The following is a 15,712-nucleotide window of genomic DNA, read 5'->3' as shown; positions in this document are numbered from 1 at the left end:
TTCACTTGTCGTTCTTGGTCATATTGACCTGTACCCTACATAATGGCCAAGGCGAAAGATAAAAAAGGCTCTTCAGGCGGAGTGAACAGCCATTTGCGAGCCCGATTGGCCTACCTTCATAATGCCGCGAGCCTTCTTCAATCCGTGGCGGTTTCCTCGAAGAAACCAGATGATCAGCGAGCCGATAATGGAAACCAAGAGAGAACGAATTCGACAAGGATTGTACCCCATGTTGTAGAGCCTGGCATTGCAGCTCAGAAACAGTCATTTGCTACAAGCCCGTCAAACGACGCAGATACTCTTTCCCAACTCGCCCGAGTTTATGTATCACATTTGCGGGGAGTGTCCTTGAAATCTCAGCTGCGGCTGCCAGTGGAAGTCAAGCGCTCATTCTGCAAGCGCTGCGATACACTTCTAATCCCGAATGTCAACTGCACACACGAGATTAGAAATGAGAGCCGTGGTCGCAGAAAACCTTGGGCAGATGTACTGGTCATTCGTTGCACTACATGTGAGACGGAAAAGCGCTTTCCACAAACAGCGAAGCGGAGCAAGAAGCTTGCGGAACGTCGGAAGGAAAAAGCACAAGCGGAGAAGCTAGATGCTAAGTGAAAGCCAGAGCTTTGTTTCTAGGCATTCGAAATAATCGCCGCGGTCGCTAGTGTCGAGATCCGCAGCACACGGTGGTGAGCCACTGTCACTTTGCTCCCTCTACTGAAAGCCATAATCTTGTTGGTACTTGACGATGCCGCCTTCGGCTTCTCTTAATGCTACCAGCTGGCCGATGACCGGGAAACAAGATGTGCAGCTTGTATGTTGCCTGCTTCAACGGCAACCGATGTTGAGACCACTGCCGTCCCATATAGCCCTGCGAATGTGCTTGACATACGTTGCTCAACGCAGTTGCTGTCCTTGAGCTGGACCCGTGCACCATCAGCACAATTGTAAACCGCAGGAGCTTATGATAACAAACCCGGACTGACAGTTGATGTATTTCCAACTGCTCTTGGACAGATTGACGTCTGCCCGAGCTTTTTGCCGTGACTCCATCAAGGTCGTGTCCAAGCACTTGTTCTAGAACTTGAGTATCAATTGTCATCTGGATCCGGCATAGACTGTGTTTCGGAGTTGAATGATGCTCTTGCGAGGCCGAATAGGAACGCAGCGAGCCCTTCCGAACGAAACCGTCCATCACTCGTGACTAATTTGTGGAGTTGATCGATTAGCAGGCAAAGTGGTTAGCTTCTACGGGTTGACATCAGCGTCGCTCAAACAAGAATGACTTGATGGGAATCAGAACCAGTGTGTCCGAAATTTTAACCTAGTTGACAGATAGTTGACATGGACAACATCATGGAGTAAATTGACCGTTTCTTTCGTATCGTACTAGACCATCAAAAGTTGATCCAACAATAAACAATAACAGCAGGAAAGAGCCCTTAGGGTATCGACTGAAAACAGCGCTATTCAAAAGCATGCTAATCGGTTGATTTCCAGTAAACTTCGACCGCAATTATGCGAAATTCTAGCAAATGGCCGTGAGGCAAAACGAAGGTCTTTAAAGCGCATATCCTTCCCAGGTACACAAGTAAATCAAAGAAAGCACAAAAAAAGAAGTTTGTGACGAATGTCAGGTGAGGAGCAAAGAAAAGTTGAAAAGTGAACGACACGTGTCGACTACTAAAAAAAGCTGCATAGGGTTGTCATGAAACAATGTCCGTGAGGACGCGGATTGTATATAGGGTATTTTGACCTCTTGGTGTTTGCTGAATCCTCAGTTCATGGTTCAGATTCGTTTCGTCTTGTTAGCGGGTTACAGCACCTTCATCATATAAGTGTTCATTGGAAGAGAAGACGTGGGCTCGTTGAGGGATCATCCGGCAGTCGATCGGTAATCTGGCGACTGATATGCGACAGCCTCCGGGGCGAAAGATTTCATTTCGTTAGTTTCGTAGAATTCGTAAGAGTTAGAGTATGTGTGAACGTCAATATAGATGCGGATATGCGGTGTGAGAATGAGATGGTAGTAGATGCGGCGTCAATGTCTCCGGCGGGCAGCTTGATCAATACGTTGGTCAAGACTTTCTATCCTGCCGCGATAAGCTTTCACAATTTCTCTGATATGTCCTATTTTGGCGAGCTCATTCTCCAAGTCATCAATCGAAGCGAGTATGGAACGAGTACGAGCAATCTCAGCGTCAGCGTTACGAATGACGTTTCCTGCACGGTCATAGCTGTTCTGGATGGAAAGTTGCATCTGCTCTTCTAGCTGGTGGATGTTAGCAAAGAACTATGTGACGAGCGCATTCGTGCGTGAAGAAGGATAGCAATCGCTATCAGACACCCTTCGAGTCCAGTAAGGAGAGAAGGAGGTAGGAGACGTAGCGGCGGGTGTAACATTTTAAAAAGAAAAAAGGAGTGCAGGAATGCGGCATACGTACATAACCAATACGACTCCGAATTTGTTCCTGCAGCCCGTCCAACTGATGCGAGAGTGCTCGAAGGCTCATCGGATCCAACAGCAACCGACCATGGCTGCTGGCCGCACTGGCGGCGCGCGAGCTTGAGTTGCTGGTCCGTCCAGTCCCTCTGCCCCTGGAAATGCCATTCCCAGTATGCCCATTCTGGAGTGCAATTTGTTGTTGTTGCCGTAGGATTTGGATCTCGGAGGAGGTAAGGCCAAGCGAGGTATCGGGAATCGAGGCTGACACGGACATTTGGTCCCGGCAGAGACATGCTCCAACCGTGACAGGAGTCTAGGAAGCGCCGATCGATCTGGAACCGTATAGAGACAATGGACCCGATTTCATGATGCTGACTGCAGGAAAGCGTAGGAGAACAACACAGGGGGTGAAGGGGGAAACGGAACGGAGATCAGTGAGGAAGGGGAGAAAGGGAATAGCGACAGAGCGCAAGGTGCGCTGTCAAAGCGCAGAATTCACTGGAGGCGGCAAAATGACTCAGGTCGCTGATTTGGTGTATCCTCCTGACGCGAGAAATAATAAACTCGGGTGTCTTTGAGAACCGAGAGAGGAGACAGGGGAGAGCGATTAACGGCAGCGGGAATATGGCCCGTTTGAGGAAGCAGATTATTAGTCTAGTCGGCGGCAGAAAAATCAAACAGGAGACGGTGCAACCGCGGCAGCACTCCTCGTTAGCCTGTCAGGTTACACTGACGAGGCGCGAGTTCGATCTGATCTGAGTTGATTGATGATGACGGTGGTGATCAGACATGCACAGGTACAAGCCGAATCTTCCAGGAAGAGGAATGTTCAAGGATGCCTCGGATAGGAAAGGAATGACAAGTCGTCGTGACGCAGATGGAATCAGAATTCTACGACATAGATGAAGAAAGCGCAAAGAGACTCTTGAGAAAATTGATCCCTCCCTCCAATCTCTGCAAAATACGCCGTCCAAGGGGACAAAAGGACAGTTCTGCAGCTTTATATGACCAAGCAGAGCGGATTTTGTATAGGAAATATATATTATAGCCACCTGCAACAACAACTGGTCCTATTTGTCGCTCGTGATCTTGATGCTCGTTGCGTTGATATTATTCTAAGCCATAGTAGATAATCATCATTGGGTGAAGGCTATGTAGAAATAACCCAAATATTTTATTCTTTTCCTTAAAACGTCACTGATCATCTCCAAAGTTGTGGTTCTTCGCGCCGCACTTCTCTCTCTTCTCTCGCCAATGATCGCTACCTTCAATCTCCCATTTCGCCAATATCATCATTGACAACGGGGACGGAACTCGTCTCTTTTTTCTCTCAAAAGCTGTGAAAGTCAACAAAGTCTCAAAATAGCGCATTTTCCGTCATACAACTCTAGTCGCCATTCCTGTCCTTGCCTTGTCGCCATCGCGTTTCCCCACGCCTGGATCTACTCAAGCCGCTGCCCAATCCGTGAGGCTAAACCCTACAGTTCTATTACTGGATCCCTTGTCGATTGGCAGGGTCAGTGCTCGGAAGATCCGACTTTTTGAGGAAAGATTTGTCTTGCTGCTCTTGATGCAGCTTACTTTAGTGTCAGCCTGTGAGCTCTCCCCAATGTACTTGACGCAGGTCTAGCCTGTTGCAAGAGCTGCAGCGAACGCTGTCCTACCCAACCAGATTACATTGCCAAGATAACCCGATTTTGAGCGACTCCCATGACTGACTTGAAATTTGGCATCGATAGTAGCAGTAGTATTATCGAAAACTGCGGACACTGTTACTTTTCCAAGCGCAACCATACAAATTTGGAATCTTCCAGGTAGTCTAGAACGTCAGACTCGAAGGAACGGCGAAAAGAAGAGCAACAATGCCTAAGGACAAAGAACGCTCAGTCAACCCTGCCATGGCGCAGCGGAAGCTCGAGAAACAGAAAACCCTGAAAAAGGCAAAAGCCGAAGCGCTGGCTCGGCGGAACGAGAAGCTGGCGCGTCGCAATCCCGAGCGCATCCAGAGACAAATAAACGAACTCAAAGAGATGGAAGAGTCCGGGCAGAAGTTGAGGCCACGCGAGAAGCAGATACTGGAGGCCCTTGAGCGCGACTTACGAGCAGTGCAAAAGGCCAGGGAAGCACTTGGCGATAAAGCGCCCACATTTGCGAGTTCGGAACACAGACGAGGGCCTCACGGCGGCCAAAGAGACCACGGAGACGGAGTACTGGGCAAAAGGCGGAGAGAGGATCACAGGCGATTTGAGCCAGCAGATAGTGATAGTAGCGAGACAGATGAGGACGTTCGCCGGATACCTATGCCGCGGGACACACCCCCGCCCATACCCAAAGAATATCAGAGAAGGAGAGGGCCAAATGCAGACGCGGATTTGGATAGCGCTCGTGGGCCACATGCCCTACCGTCGAAACCGCCCGTCGTGGAAACAAAGACCGTCTACGAAGCGAAGCCGGAGATCAGAAATCTACGGCAAGAAGCTGTGAGCAAGTTCGTTCCCGCGGCAGTCAGAGTCAAACAGGAGTCTATTAAAGGTCGTGGGAAACTGCTGGAGCCGGAAGAAATGGATAGGCTTGAGAAAGCCGGTTATAGAGCTAGTTCTGCGGAACCCAAAGGAGGTGTAAACTCCGCTCAGCCGGCAAAGGATGACATCGAGCAAAAGCTTCTAGAGGAGGAAGAACGATTCAATCGCGAACTTCGCACTGTGCAGATCGAGGAAGTTGAGGATGAAGAAGCTTGATAGTCATGAATCCATACCATGCGTTTCGGCCCGCACTTTAAATTATGTGACACATGGTTGACCGAATTCAATTATGGGAGCCTCGAGCTTCCCGCTTAACTCGAACGGCTCAAAGCTAAGATTGTCTCATTGCTTTGGATGATATTGAAGAGAAATTGTCTTGGATTCTAGGCACTGAAGACCTAAGTGAAAGAGAAACAAAATTTGTATGTACACACATATGCCTTTCCTGAATACGCCGGATATCCAATGAGCCTCCAAACTAACGCCATTCGAGGGGAAGAAACACTGCCAGGGTCAAAGAGAAGAAGAGGAAATGTACAAGGGAACGAGAGCAGACGTGGTTTGGTAACCCTGTGGTAAATCAGGGGCCCATTGATGGAATAGATCTCTATCGGTCAAAATCTGTACGATGGTGTCTGGTGGGGTGCGGAAACAGAAATACAACAGACGAAAACAACACAGCAAATAGGAAAGGGCATCACGGCGTTAATATACAAAGGAAAAGGGTGTTGTTTCCGTCGCGTTGACGATGCTAATCAAAAGGATGCGCCATATCATGCATCAGTCCCATGCCTTGCATGGTACATATCGCTTCTCCAAAGCACAGCACCGGGCCGAAACTCCAAGAAGTGTCTCATTAAGATCCGTGGAAAATATTAGAGGCGGGTGCCGTGTAGAAATGCCGTTCTTTGTTTGCAAATTGCGCCTCTCGAGCGATTGAAAGTGTTCCGATGTCATCCAGAAGAAACGGATGGTCAAGAATATCCAAGAGTCTTCTAATTAGGGCGGCCAAGTTTTACCTGAAGTTCCGAATGACCTTTCTCCCACGAGCCAGGAATGGACTGGGCATCTCGTCCTTCTCCGGATCCCAAACGGCAGGAGGCTCGCGGTCGGAAGATCTCAGATTCGAGGAGCAGCCCGGAGCTCGAGAATCACTTGCGCAGCGCTTGACTTCATCCATGGGCCGTCCACCAGCCCTTGCCTGGGCAAGTTCAACCAATGTTCGGCCACCCATGTTGCGTTGCATGACCGCTTTGAACATCTCTTCACCACCGCCATTCGCTTTTGATGGAAGCTGCTTAGTAGCGCTCTTACGGGTTGGGGACCCGGCATCAGCAGCAAGGTTCGCCGATGATGGGATTTTAGACAGACGCCGATGGGGTGATCTAGACTTCTCTCCATGACGAGTTTCGGATGGGCCACCTGGCATCTGGGGCAATCTGGAGGAATTGGAAGGGAAGAGGGGCGGCTGCGAGCTTAGCTTCTGCATCAACGCAGTAGTGTTCTGTCGGAGCAGAGGACGTGCCGGACCCTTGAGAGGATCATGTTTGACCCTGTGTCGGGTAGGTGAGGGAAGGTCAGGTATATCATCTTCGTCATCAGAGTAAGCTAGAGTTGGCTCCCACTTCGCCCGCTGCTTGTCCGCCTCCGCAAAGATATTCTTGCTTGCCGCTGAGGTACGGCGGGGGACAAAGAGAGTGATGCTATGGAGATTGGTGACGGCTCAGCCATCTGCACGTCGACAGGCGATTCAACCACCGTCTTCGAGCGACTGAAAGGCGTCCTAGTTTCCTTCTTTGGTTGCTTGTTTGCGCTGGCTGTAGGAGACTCGATGGACAACTGGCTGATGTCGGTGCTTGAGGGAAAGCCAGTGTCATCTCCGCTATTAACAGACGACTGAGAACTGCCCGTTGGGAGGACTGTATCGTCCCTCGAACTGTTGTTCCGCTTTTGCTTCTCAACTTCGATGTTCACTCTTTCTTGTACCTCGAACTCGAACCTCTTGCGTAACCTGTCAAGTTCATTCTGTACCTGACGGTCGATCTCGAGTCTGGCCTTCACCTCCCACTCTCGGCGCACGGTGTTCTCAATTTGCTGTTTCTCCTTTTCCAGCTTCGCAAAGGCTTGCTCCATTTCTTTGACCTTCTGCGACGCAGCTTCCTCGCGCTTCCGGAGCGTCTTCCCAAGGTCAACCACTTCCTTCTCTTTTCGCATCAGGCGAATGATAGGAAGATTGATTAGAGTGGCGGTGTCTGGTCGGTGGTCCGGGTTGACACGCAAGCAACTAGCAATCACATTCTTCAGTTCTGGCGAGTAGAAATCCGGAAGAGGAGCATATTTCCCTTCTCGGATTCTTTGGACCAGCTGAATGTGCGTCTTCGCGTTGAAGGGAGGTTCTCTCTGGCAGAGCTCATACATGATGCAACCGACAGCCCAGATATCAGACCGGAGGGTGTACTTCTCTGCAGCGCAGATTTCGGGTGACATGTAAAAGGGAGTGCCGACATAGGTCGATGCGAAGTCATGCGAGTGCATTAGCTTGGACAAGCCAAAGTCACCGAGTTTGACCGTATTGTCACTGCCGAGAAAGATGTTTTCGGGCTTCAAGTCACGGTGCAGGATAGTCATCTGCGCTTGCTTGCCTTTGAGACCAGAGGGCTTGGGAGCTGGGCCCAGTATATTCGATCCCACGTCAACCGGGTCCGCTCCGTAATGACACCGGTATAGCGCTGTTACCAGCTGTGACAAAATGCGCCAAACGAACTCCTCTTCTGCATACTTGTTTGTCTTCTTCAAGTTCTTGATAACCATGCTAAGATCACCACCGCCGCAGTATTCCATGTACAGGTACAGATCCTGGCTTGCTTTGAGATGTTCACGATGGTAATAGGCGACGATGTTCGGGTGTCGGAGGGAACTCAGGATGTTGAATTCGGCAGTGAGCTGTTCGCGCTCCTTCTGCGACATTTTTATGTAATTGATCTCTTTGCGACATAGTATCTAGCTTGTTGATTAGTCCCGACACCTGCGTCACAAACTTGAATCGAGTCCTTACGAAGCCATCAGATTTCCGTTTGACCTTGCGGATAATGCCGAATGAACCGCACCCTGTATGAGATTTGTTATTATTATGTTCTATTATGTTCTAGGGGAGGATTTTAGAGTTCAGGGGCAGGGGACTCGTACCAATCTTCTCCAAGACTTCATACTTGTCTGCCTCAGCCAAAGCAATTGCCATTGTGTCATTCAAGTGGTTCGGACCGCTGAGGAGGTGATGGGGGTCAAAATTAAATTGGGTTGGACAAGTTCGAATAGATACTATACAGGCATGCAATGCATTTATTAGCCTGTGTCTCACGAGGTGTCCCTGTTAGGTTAGTAAACGACGACGACGAAAGTTGACGTGGGACCAAAGTCAGGTTGCGAAGAAGAAGGTAACTAAGTATGCGACGGGGAGTTTTGGATGTTTAGATGAGTGTTGTTGCTGAGCAACGCAGCAAGACATGGCTCTATTCTGTATGCAGCAGGCGGTGCGCTCCAGGCGGTGAGTCCCAGGGTTAGTTCATGAGTTGCACTCCGGAAAATATATCTTTCTCCCTTGCAATTGGCTTATTTTAGTGTATGTGAGTACATTCCTAGTGCTTGAGAGCCTAGGTCTTACCAAATAGCTTGAAATAATTGATTCATTATCTAACTCCTTTATTGACCTTGACTGTGGACATTCGGAATTAGCTTCAATGAACGAACTCATCACCCCCTTTGCTGTCATAGTGGCAATATATATACCACGTGACTATTCTTATCGATAAGATGATGCCATCGTTAAATGGTCTTGAGTCCCGCACTCTACATGCAGTTCTTTTTGGTGCCGCGGCAAGGCCTTTTGATTGAGTTTCATGATGACAGAGAGGACTGTACTACGCAAAGATCAACTTGAAATCAGTCTCCACAATGAGAAAAAGCTGATCCAGGAGGGGACAATCAAGGATGACAACCCTCTTGATCTAAGCGAGCCGTTTCGGGAACTTTGCGAAGCGTGTCGCAAGGGGGACCTGAAAGTCTGCCAGGAAAAGATCACGGAAGGAGTTAATGTTAACGCTCGGGATTCGTACGACTATACTCCCTTGATCCTAGTAAGTACACTATCCCTTGAGTATCGCCGGAATCATGACAGCCCGGAATATGCCTCTGCCATTGTGGATTAGCCGTCGGACGTCACATTAACAGGATTATGACATTAGGCAAGTCTTTGTGGTCATTACGAGGTTGCTCAACTCCTTCTGGAGTCCGGTGCATTGTGTGAACGTGACACTTTCCAAGGAGAAAGGTATGCGTCATATGTCATCGAATGGATAACGCTCTGATCATTCTCGGACTAATCCTCGATTCCATTGCAGATGCCTATATAACGCTTTGAACGATCGTATACGGAATCTACTACTTGAATATGATTATTCGAAATCTACCGATCCCCTTCAGCCCCTTGCCGCCCATGTATCGTCGCTACTCACTCGAGATCAACCAGGGACCTCTGATATTGTGGTGACGGCCGGTGATGAGTCTCTGTTTTTGCATAAATTTATACTTGCTGCACGTTCTCCGTACTTTCGGGGGAAACTGGTAGTTGATCCCAAATCTACGACATGGAAACTGCCGAGCACGATTCCGCCGCAAGCATTCGGAACGGCAATCAAGTACCTGTACTTTGGAGAGGCTCCCCGCGATTTGAGGAGCGGACCCGGGACGGGCTTCACAGAGTCAGAGGTCTTCGCAGGGATCGACAGGATCGCCAAGCATTTGGAGATTCCGAGTCTGCTGGATAGTATCCTCGACAGTGGAGACAGGAGGTTAGCCAGGCAGCGGAGGTCAATGGAGCTTTCAAGAGGTCGAGATCAGCTCGAAGAGTGGTTCCGGAAGAATGTCCTTGGAAGTAAAATAGAGGTCGATTCCTCCAAGGTGGATGAAGTCAGATGGGACCGTCACAATGGGATCTTCGCTGATGTTGTGCTTCGAGCCGACGAGCTCCCTGAAGACGAGGACGACATTGGCGATGGCTCCAATTCAAATGGCAAACAGCAAGACAGGAAATCAGTTTTGTTCCCCTGCCACCGGGCCATGCTGCTTCGGTCCGAGTTCTTTCAAGCTATGTTCTCGTCTACCTTCCGAGAGGCACACTTGAAGGAGCATCTGAACATCATATCTGTGGACTGCTCTCCTGAAGTTCTGGAGATTGTGCTCACGTTTCTGTATACGGAAAGGGCGGATTTCCCGCTTGACATCGCTGTCGACGTTCTTTTCGCCGCTGATATGCTGTTCATCGAGAAACTAAAAACCAAGGCAGCGGTCGTTATCAGCACCCTTGGCAGCGGTGACATGTCACAGGCAGAAGCTGCGAGGACTCGGGGTACCAAGGAAGAAGATGAGATCGATATCTACGCCATCATCCGCGCTGCTTGGTTGACTCGAGTCCAGCGACTGGAGGAGTTCGCTGCACGTTATCTTGCGTACAGATTGGAAGCTCATATTGACTCACCTGAATTCGCCGAACTGATTCAAGAGTCAGCAGCTCGTATCAAAGCAAGGCAAGAAACTGACTCCATTGAGCTGTTGGACGACATCCGGTTCTACTTGGGCGAGCGCTTCCGACTCAGATTCGATGATGCTGGCCTGGAAGAGATGATGGAGGAGGAACAACGACAACAGCTGGCTGATGCTAGTGGCGTCGACAAAGACTTGGTAGAGATTACCGACAAAGTGGACACAATGGGCATTCAGAGTCAGACTCTACCCATCGGCGCAGAAGCAGAGGTCGCGCCTGGTGAAAGGACTAGAGAACAGGGCCCCATCATCCGGACTCTGGATGGAGAAATCGCTGGCGATGAATTCAGCAAGGATGCGATCAACTACCAGATTCTCATGGAAAAATTAGATCGCCTCTTGGAAGAGCTGAACTTGGAAGCTTAGGGGTGACATGATTACGACCTAACTCAGGACATGACGACTAGACGACAAACTACGCACGGTATATATACAAACTCACATATACAAATGTATAGAGAATGATAGAATCTGAATGTTGCATCTTCTGTTTGATCCACTATTGTCAGAATCATGTCAGTTTATGCTGCTCTATGGATATATTTACACGTCTCTGATGGCAACATCGCTATCAAACATTGACATCGTCCAATTCTGTTTAGCGATCAAATCATCTCGCTTTATCTCACCAGTCCATAATATGGAAGCGGCTAATCAAGGCTCTTTCTACAGCGTACTTTTGAAACAAAGCAAAACAGACGGAGGAATCAGCAACCCCTGAATCTGAGGAAATCCATGAGGCTGGACAAACACACATGCGATTCCAGAATCACAAGATGGATGTCCTAGACTCAAGTGATCTCTGCGTCCATGGATAGGAAGCTATGGGTGTTACAGATTGACCCGCCCGGCCGACGCCGTTTGTGCGACTCGAGGCACACTGACACGAAGAGGTCACAGACACGAAGAGATCACCAGTGGCGGCCCTCAAAAAGCTGACTCTCGTACCACCGTTACAATATGAGCTCAGACAAACTCAAACTATCCGTCTCACCCGCCGACCCGAGCCGCAGTGATAAGACGGGAACAGACAATTATGTTGTCTGTGCGGAAGGCTGTCATCATACGTGAGAAGATCACAGCCGAGCACGAACTGGAGGACAACGCTGCATGCCCTCTGGCTCAAAGCATGTGTTTGAACTCCAGCAAATGAGTGCTGATGGAGGGTGTGACAAGAAACCAGTCCATGCATATGAAGCTGATGGCACTCATCATACCTCTGTTCAGTACGGAGTACGATGCTTATGTTCTAACTGCTAAGAGCCGGGATGAGGAAACAGACCTCCTTAATGATCACCCCACTGGGTTCCTTCCTCTCCTACAGGCTTTCGACGAGAGAAGCGCAACCGGGTATGAATTTTGCGAGTAACTGCCCCGATCTTGGCATCAGAAGCCAGAAGCATCTGGGATACGTGACCTGATTTGGATGCAAGCGGTCGGACATTGAGGCGTATACTTCGTCCCCCTCATGCCTCACACCTGCACATCAGGTACTTGAGGAGAGGCACAACAGCCGATTCAATGGAAGTCAGACAGGCCTGAACTAGGAGCGACAGATGCAGTACATCTATATTACCGATCGACTACATTAGATGCAAGACAAGTGCGTGTGAGAATCACTGAGAATCCACGTCGCGCAAGCCACGATGATCAACCAGACATGATTGGACCATACCTAACTTTTTCTTACTCTCTGGGTTTTTCCTGGTCGTAAGCCTTTCGGACATTTCCGTGGCGGGATCGACCACGAAATGGAAGCTGCATGGCACTAAATTTCGTACCAATTCTTTTTCGGGGTCTTTGCATACCAATCGGAGAAGATGATTTTCTGGCGACAATGGTTGGGCTCCAAGTCGGTGTACGGCTACTGGTCAGCGGCCACCGCAACTCGCTTATTGGGAGTTAAAGACGCGTCTCAAACTCTGATCGGATTATTTTCGTCTCACATCGTTTTGTTTTTTTCATCAAGCCTGATCGACACGCCGGTGGCCTTGATCGGGGTGCGGGGATGGAACAATTGATTGGTGCAATATTCTACGAGCCCAACTGGTCGTTTGGACTGTCAACCTTGGCTAAAGCTGAGCACGACTTCATTTGAAGAGGTGGATACGCAGTGACCTCGATATGATTTCATCCAAGGTCAGGTCCAGCTTATCAAGTCTTTGTGGGGACATCTGACTCGGCGCTAGGAATGTTAACAAAGAAGATTCGAGAGTGGCAGTCGTGGGAGGTAGTAGTATCACTGTCCACTCGCTGTAACATCATGTAACCTCCCATGAAGCCTTCTTTTTGATAATCGTTTCTAGCTCCAGCCAAGGCTGATCATTCTCCGATCTACTACGGGCCCGTCAGGCGAATCAGAACTGCGACGGAGAGGAGTTTCCAATTCACGAATATCGGTCAGCAATGTGGTTTGCAGATTGCCAGCGGCTAGCGTGACCACAGACCGCCAGCCACGCATGCGGCCATCCTAGTCGCTTATCACAAAGTCGCAGACGGAGGCGGATGATCTGTCATGGTGTGGCTCTTGGATATGTGGCCTAGTTACTTTGGAAGAGAGCCAGGGTATGTCTCTGACGGTGTTCGACTGAAGTTGACCAGGTGATATGTATCTCATGCGGGCTGAGGGAGGACCGGTCCAACCGGGGGGGGATTTGTGGTCAGTGCTGTTGGAAATTTCATCCTATCTTCGAAAACTGCAATTGCACGATGCTGCCCACCTTAGCATCTGATCAGACTCATGAGTGGAAAGAATCGACCTACGTATATCCTCAAACGGTACGGAGTAGACGGACCCTGTTTACTGCATTGTGTGCTGTCATATCGCCATCCTTCCATAGGTAGGCAACATCCATATTCCATAACCTTTGACGGCCGACGCTTATCCTAGGAAATCCATGGCACTTGTCTGCCTATCGATAAGCGAGGGGTCAAGCAGTTAGCACGAGGGGCAAAACGGTGTGACAGATCTAATAATACCTAGATCACGGTGCACTGGCCCAATAATGAGCAACAATATCCTGCATCCTAATGCGATGCAGTAGAAGCGCATGGCATTAGTGTAATTCACTACTGCGTGAATATATCGCAGCCTCATAGGTTACTCCTCGCCCTATGACTCACAACTACATCAACCTTACCCAAGAACAACAAGTTGCACAGAGGTGTCATAATCCAAACTTGGCTCGATTCCTGGGCACGGACTCCATGCACTGACATTGTAGCTTCCAAGAACGCCTTCCGCCTGCAACACGGACCCTGGATCAGTAAACGCTGGAGGCGTAGCTCAAACAAGACTTTACGAATTGACGCGCAGACAGGAACGATGTCTGTCATTGTGATTTCGTTTCCAGCCTGCTTGTATAAATTGGAAAGCGATTTTGCCATCGGTCGAGTCCGGTATTGGTTTCGCATAAAGAGCGTTGAATAGCAGTAGAATCGCGATCACCCCGCAGAAGAGATTGGATGGCTGCTGCTACGTCTCTAACACCGAGTAAGCCCGTAGTTCGCTATTGACCGGGGTTGACTCCTGGCAAGAACAGAGCAGGTGGACCATGTCAGGTTCCAGTCGTCTCATTCTCACCTCAGCGGAGATATGGAGTACTTCATACATTACAACGGAATTTCCGGTAGACTAACCATCATCAAGTACGAGATAGAGCGTATAATTCATCAATCCTAATATACGCGAGCACTTGAAACCGCCGTCATGCGCTCCTTGGAGTCCTCATCACATCCCGCAATTTCCCATATGCACGACACCCAAAAGTCATACTTCCTACTCCGTAGTTGCCTGGACTATCTCCCCAAGGTACTGCCAAGTGCAGACCATATACCTCATCAGGAACAGGGGCCTCACCAGACAAGCAGACCATATGCCTCATAAGGAACAGTCGACTCAGTAGCCACGCTGACCAGCCCGGCGCCAACTAAACCTCCAGGGATATTCCGTTCAGTGCTCACTTGAACACCCGAGGTTCGCTGACTTCTCGTGCCATCTGTAGGCGAACTTGGTCTGGAATCGATGTCTCATGTCCCCCGACAAAGGAGTTGTTCCTGTCTTGTGATCTGTGAATGCATGAGGTTCTGCTGCTAGTAGCAGACGCCGTGGCCAAGATACCATCGGACTGTTTCCGGGCCTTTTTTGTGCTTCATGCACGCACGCATGCAGGCATGTATGTATGAGGAAGCGATGTCATTGGCATAGAGCTCACGGTTGATGAGCTATGCATGCATATCCCCTACAAATAGAACAAATCGTCTCATAGTATGAGATAGTCTGTTGGTATGGACTCTGGAGTCTCTCCCTGGGGTAATCTACTCGGATTATGTTTTGCTGTCCACTACCCAGGATGAAAGTCAAACTAGTCCGTATAGGTTTGTTCCTCAATGAAAGGCAGCAACTCGTGATGTCACCCGCTTTAATAAACAAAAACCGGATAAACACAGGCGTCGAAAGGTGGCGGGTGGAGTGGAAGGACAAAGAAGACAGCCTGCACGTCGTTTCTCTGAATTGCTTCAATATTAATCCTCAAATTAAGGCTATTCTTACCAAGTTATGAAGTACTGTAGCTTCATAATACCCAAGTCTTACAGGGATGAGCATAACAACACAGCTGAGATGAAATTAGGATAAACTCAAACCCGGACAAAGGCGAAAAGGTAAAAAGGAAAAAGAATTAATAATCCAGAGTGGGTAACTAAGTAAGACAAAATCCCAGGAAAATAATAGCAACCAGGATTACCATACCCTGTACGTTCCCAAAATGGTATCTGGTAAGAAACAAGGTACGGAAAGCAGGTCGCAGGACAAGTACCGGCCGTCGATCACTCGCCATATGGACCAGGTCTACGGAGCTGTCGTTTGGCCTTCTAATTGCAGTAGGTAAATCACTGGTAGCCTGATAACCGTTCCTAGGGTAGTCCTCGGCCACAAACCTTCTTCTGGAGATGTTTCTGGTTGATCCACTGCACATCACTAAGCCTTTTGGGGTAAGGTGCGTAATTGCCACGCCGGAGATCTGGTGGTCTTGCAGAAGTGGACTATACCTGTTTGAGTAGTCGATACGATCAGTTTTGTGACGGGAGGGCATGACGTTACGTCGTAAGTTTAAAGTTGGGGGATGAGCGGTACAGACATACAACTTGC

General features: G+C 49.2%; 5 protein-coding genes across 5 annotated transcripts; 3 read left to right on the top strand and 2 right to left on the bottom strand.

The window, feature by feature from the left end:
* Positions 1 to 42: 42 nt before the first annotated feature.
* P174DRAFT_459545 (ribonuclease P Rpr2/Rpp21/SNM1 subunit) lies at positions 43 to 612 on the top strand (the record flags this gene model as incomplete). The annotated part of the gene is made up of 2 exons (XM_024829771.1): positions 43 to 234; positions 361 to 612. The coding sequence occupies 2 exons, from the start codon at positions 43 to 45 to the stop codon at positions 610 to 612; spliced, it is 444 nt and encodes a 147-aa protein (XP_024684670.1).
* A 1,426-nt stretch (positions 613 to 2,038) lies between these two features.
* Positions 2,039 to 2,717, bottom strand: P174DRAFT_368529 (uncharacterized protein; the record flags this gene model as incomplete). The annotated part of the gene is made up of 2 exons (XM_024822230.1): positions 2,039 to 2,269; positions 2,442 to 2,717. The coding sequence occupies 2 exons, from the start codon at positions 2,715 to 2,717 to the stop codon at positions 2,039 to 2,041; spliced, it is 507 nt and encodes a 168-aa protein (XP_024684669.1).
* Positions 2,718 to 4,305: 1,588 nt separating this feature from the next.
* Positions 4,306 to 5,181, top strand: P174DRAFT_368023 (WW domain binding protein 11; the record flags this gene model as incomplete). Its single annotated transcript, XM_024822209.1, has 1 exon — positions 4,306 to 5,181. The coding sequence occupies one exon, from the start codon at positions 4,306 to 4,308 to the stop codon at positions 5,179 to 5,181; it is 876 nt and encodes a 291-aa protein (XP_024684668.1).
* Positions 5,182 to 5,980: 799 nt separating this feature from the next.
* On the bottom strand, positions 5,981 to 8,375 carry nimA (serine/threonine protein kinase nimA; the record flags this gene model as incomplete). The annotated part of the gene is made up of 4 exons (XM_024831152.1): positions 8,152 to 8,375; positions 8,021 to 8,073; positions 6,646 to 7,965; positions 5,981 to 6,610 (listed from the first exon to the last, which is right to left on the bottom strand). The coding sequence occupies exons 1-4, from the start codon at positions 8,201 to 8,203 to the stop codon at positions 5,981 to 5,983; spliced, it is 2,055 nt and encodes a 684-aa protein (XP_024684667.1). The 5' UTR covers positions 8,204 to 8,375.
* Positions 8,376 to 8,613: 238 nt separating this feature from the next.
* Positions 8,614 to 11,107, top strand: P174DRAFT_503284 (ankyrin repeat and BTB/POZ domain protein). Its single transcript, XM_024831151.1, has 3 exons — positions 8,614 to 9,098; positions 9,207 to 9,292; positions 9,363 to 11,107. The coding sequence occupies exons 1-3, from the start codon at positions 8,862 to 8,864 to the stop codon at positions 10,927 to 10,929; spliced, it is 1,890 nt and encodes a 629-aa protein (XP_024684666.1). The 5' UTR covers positions 8,614 to 8,861; the 3' UTR covers positions 10,930 to 11,107.
* Positions 11,108 to 15,712: the final 4,605 nt, after the last annotated feature.

The sequence above is a fragment of the Aspergillus novofumigatus genome (genome assembly GCF_002847465.1).
Source record: "Aspergillus novofumigatus IBT 16806 chromosome Unknown P174scaffold_3, whole genome shotgun sequence".
Taxonomy (NCBI): Eukaryota; Fungi; Ascomycota; class Eurotiomycetes; order Eurotiales; family Aspergillaceae; genus Aspergillus; species Aspergillus novofumigatus.
This window is presented reverse-complemented; position numbering and strand designations above follow the sequence as displayed.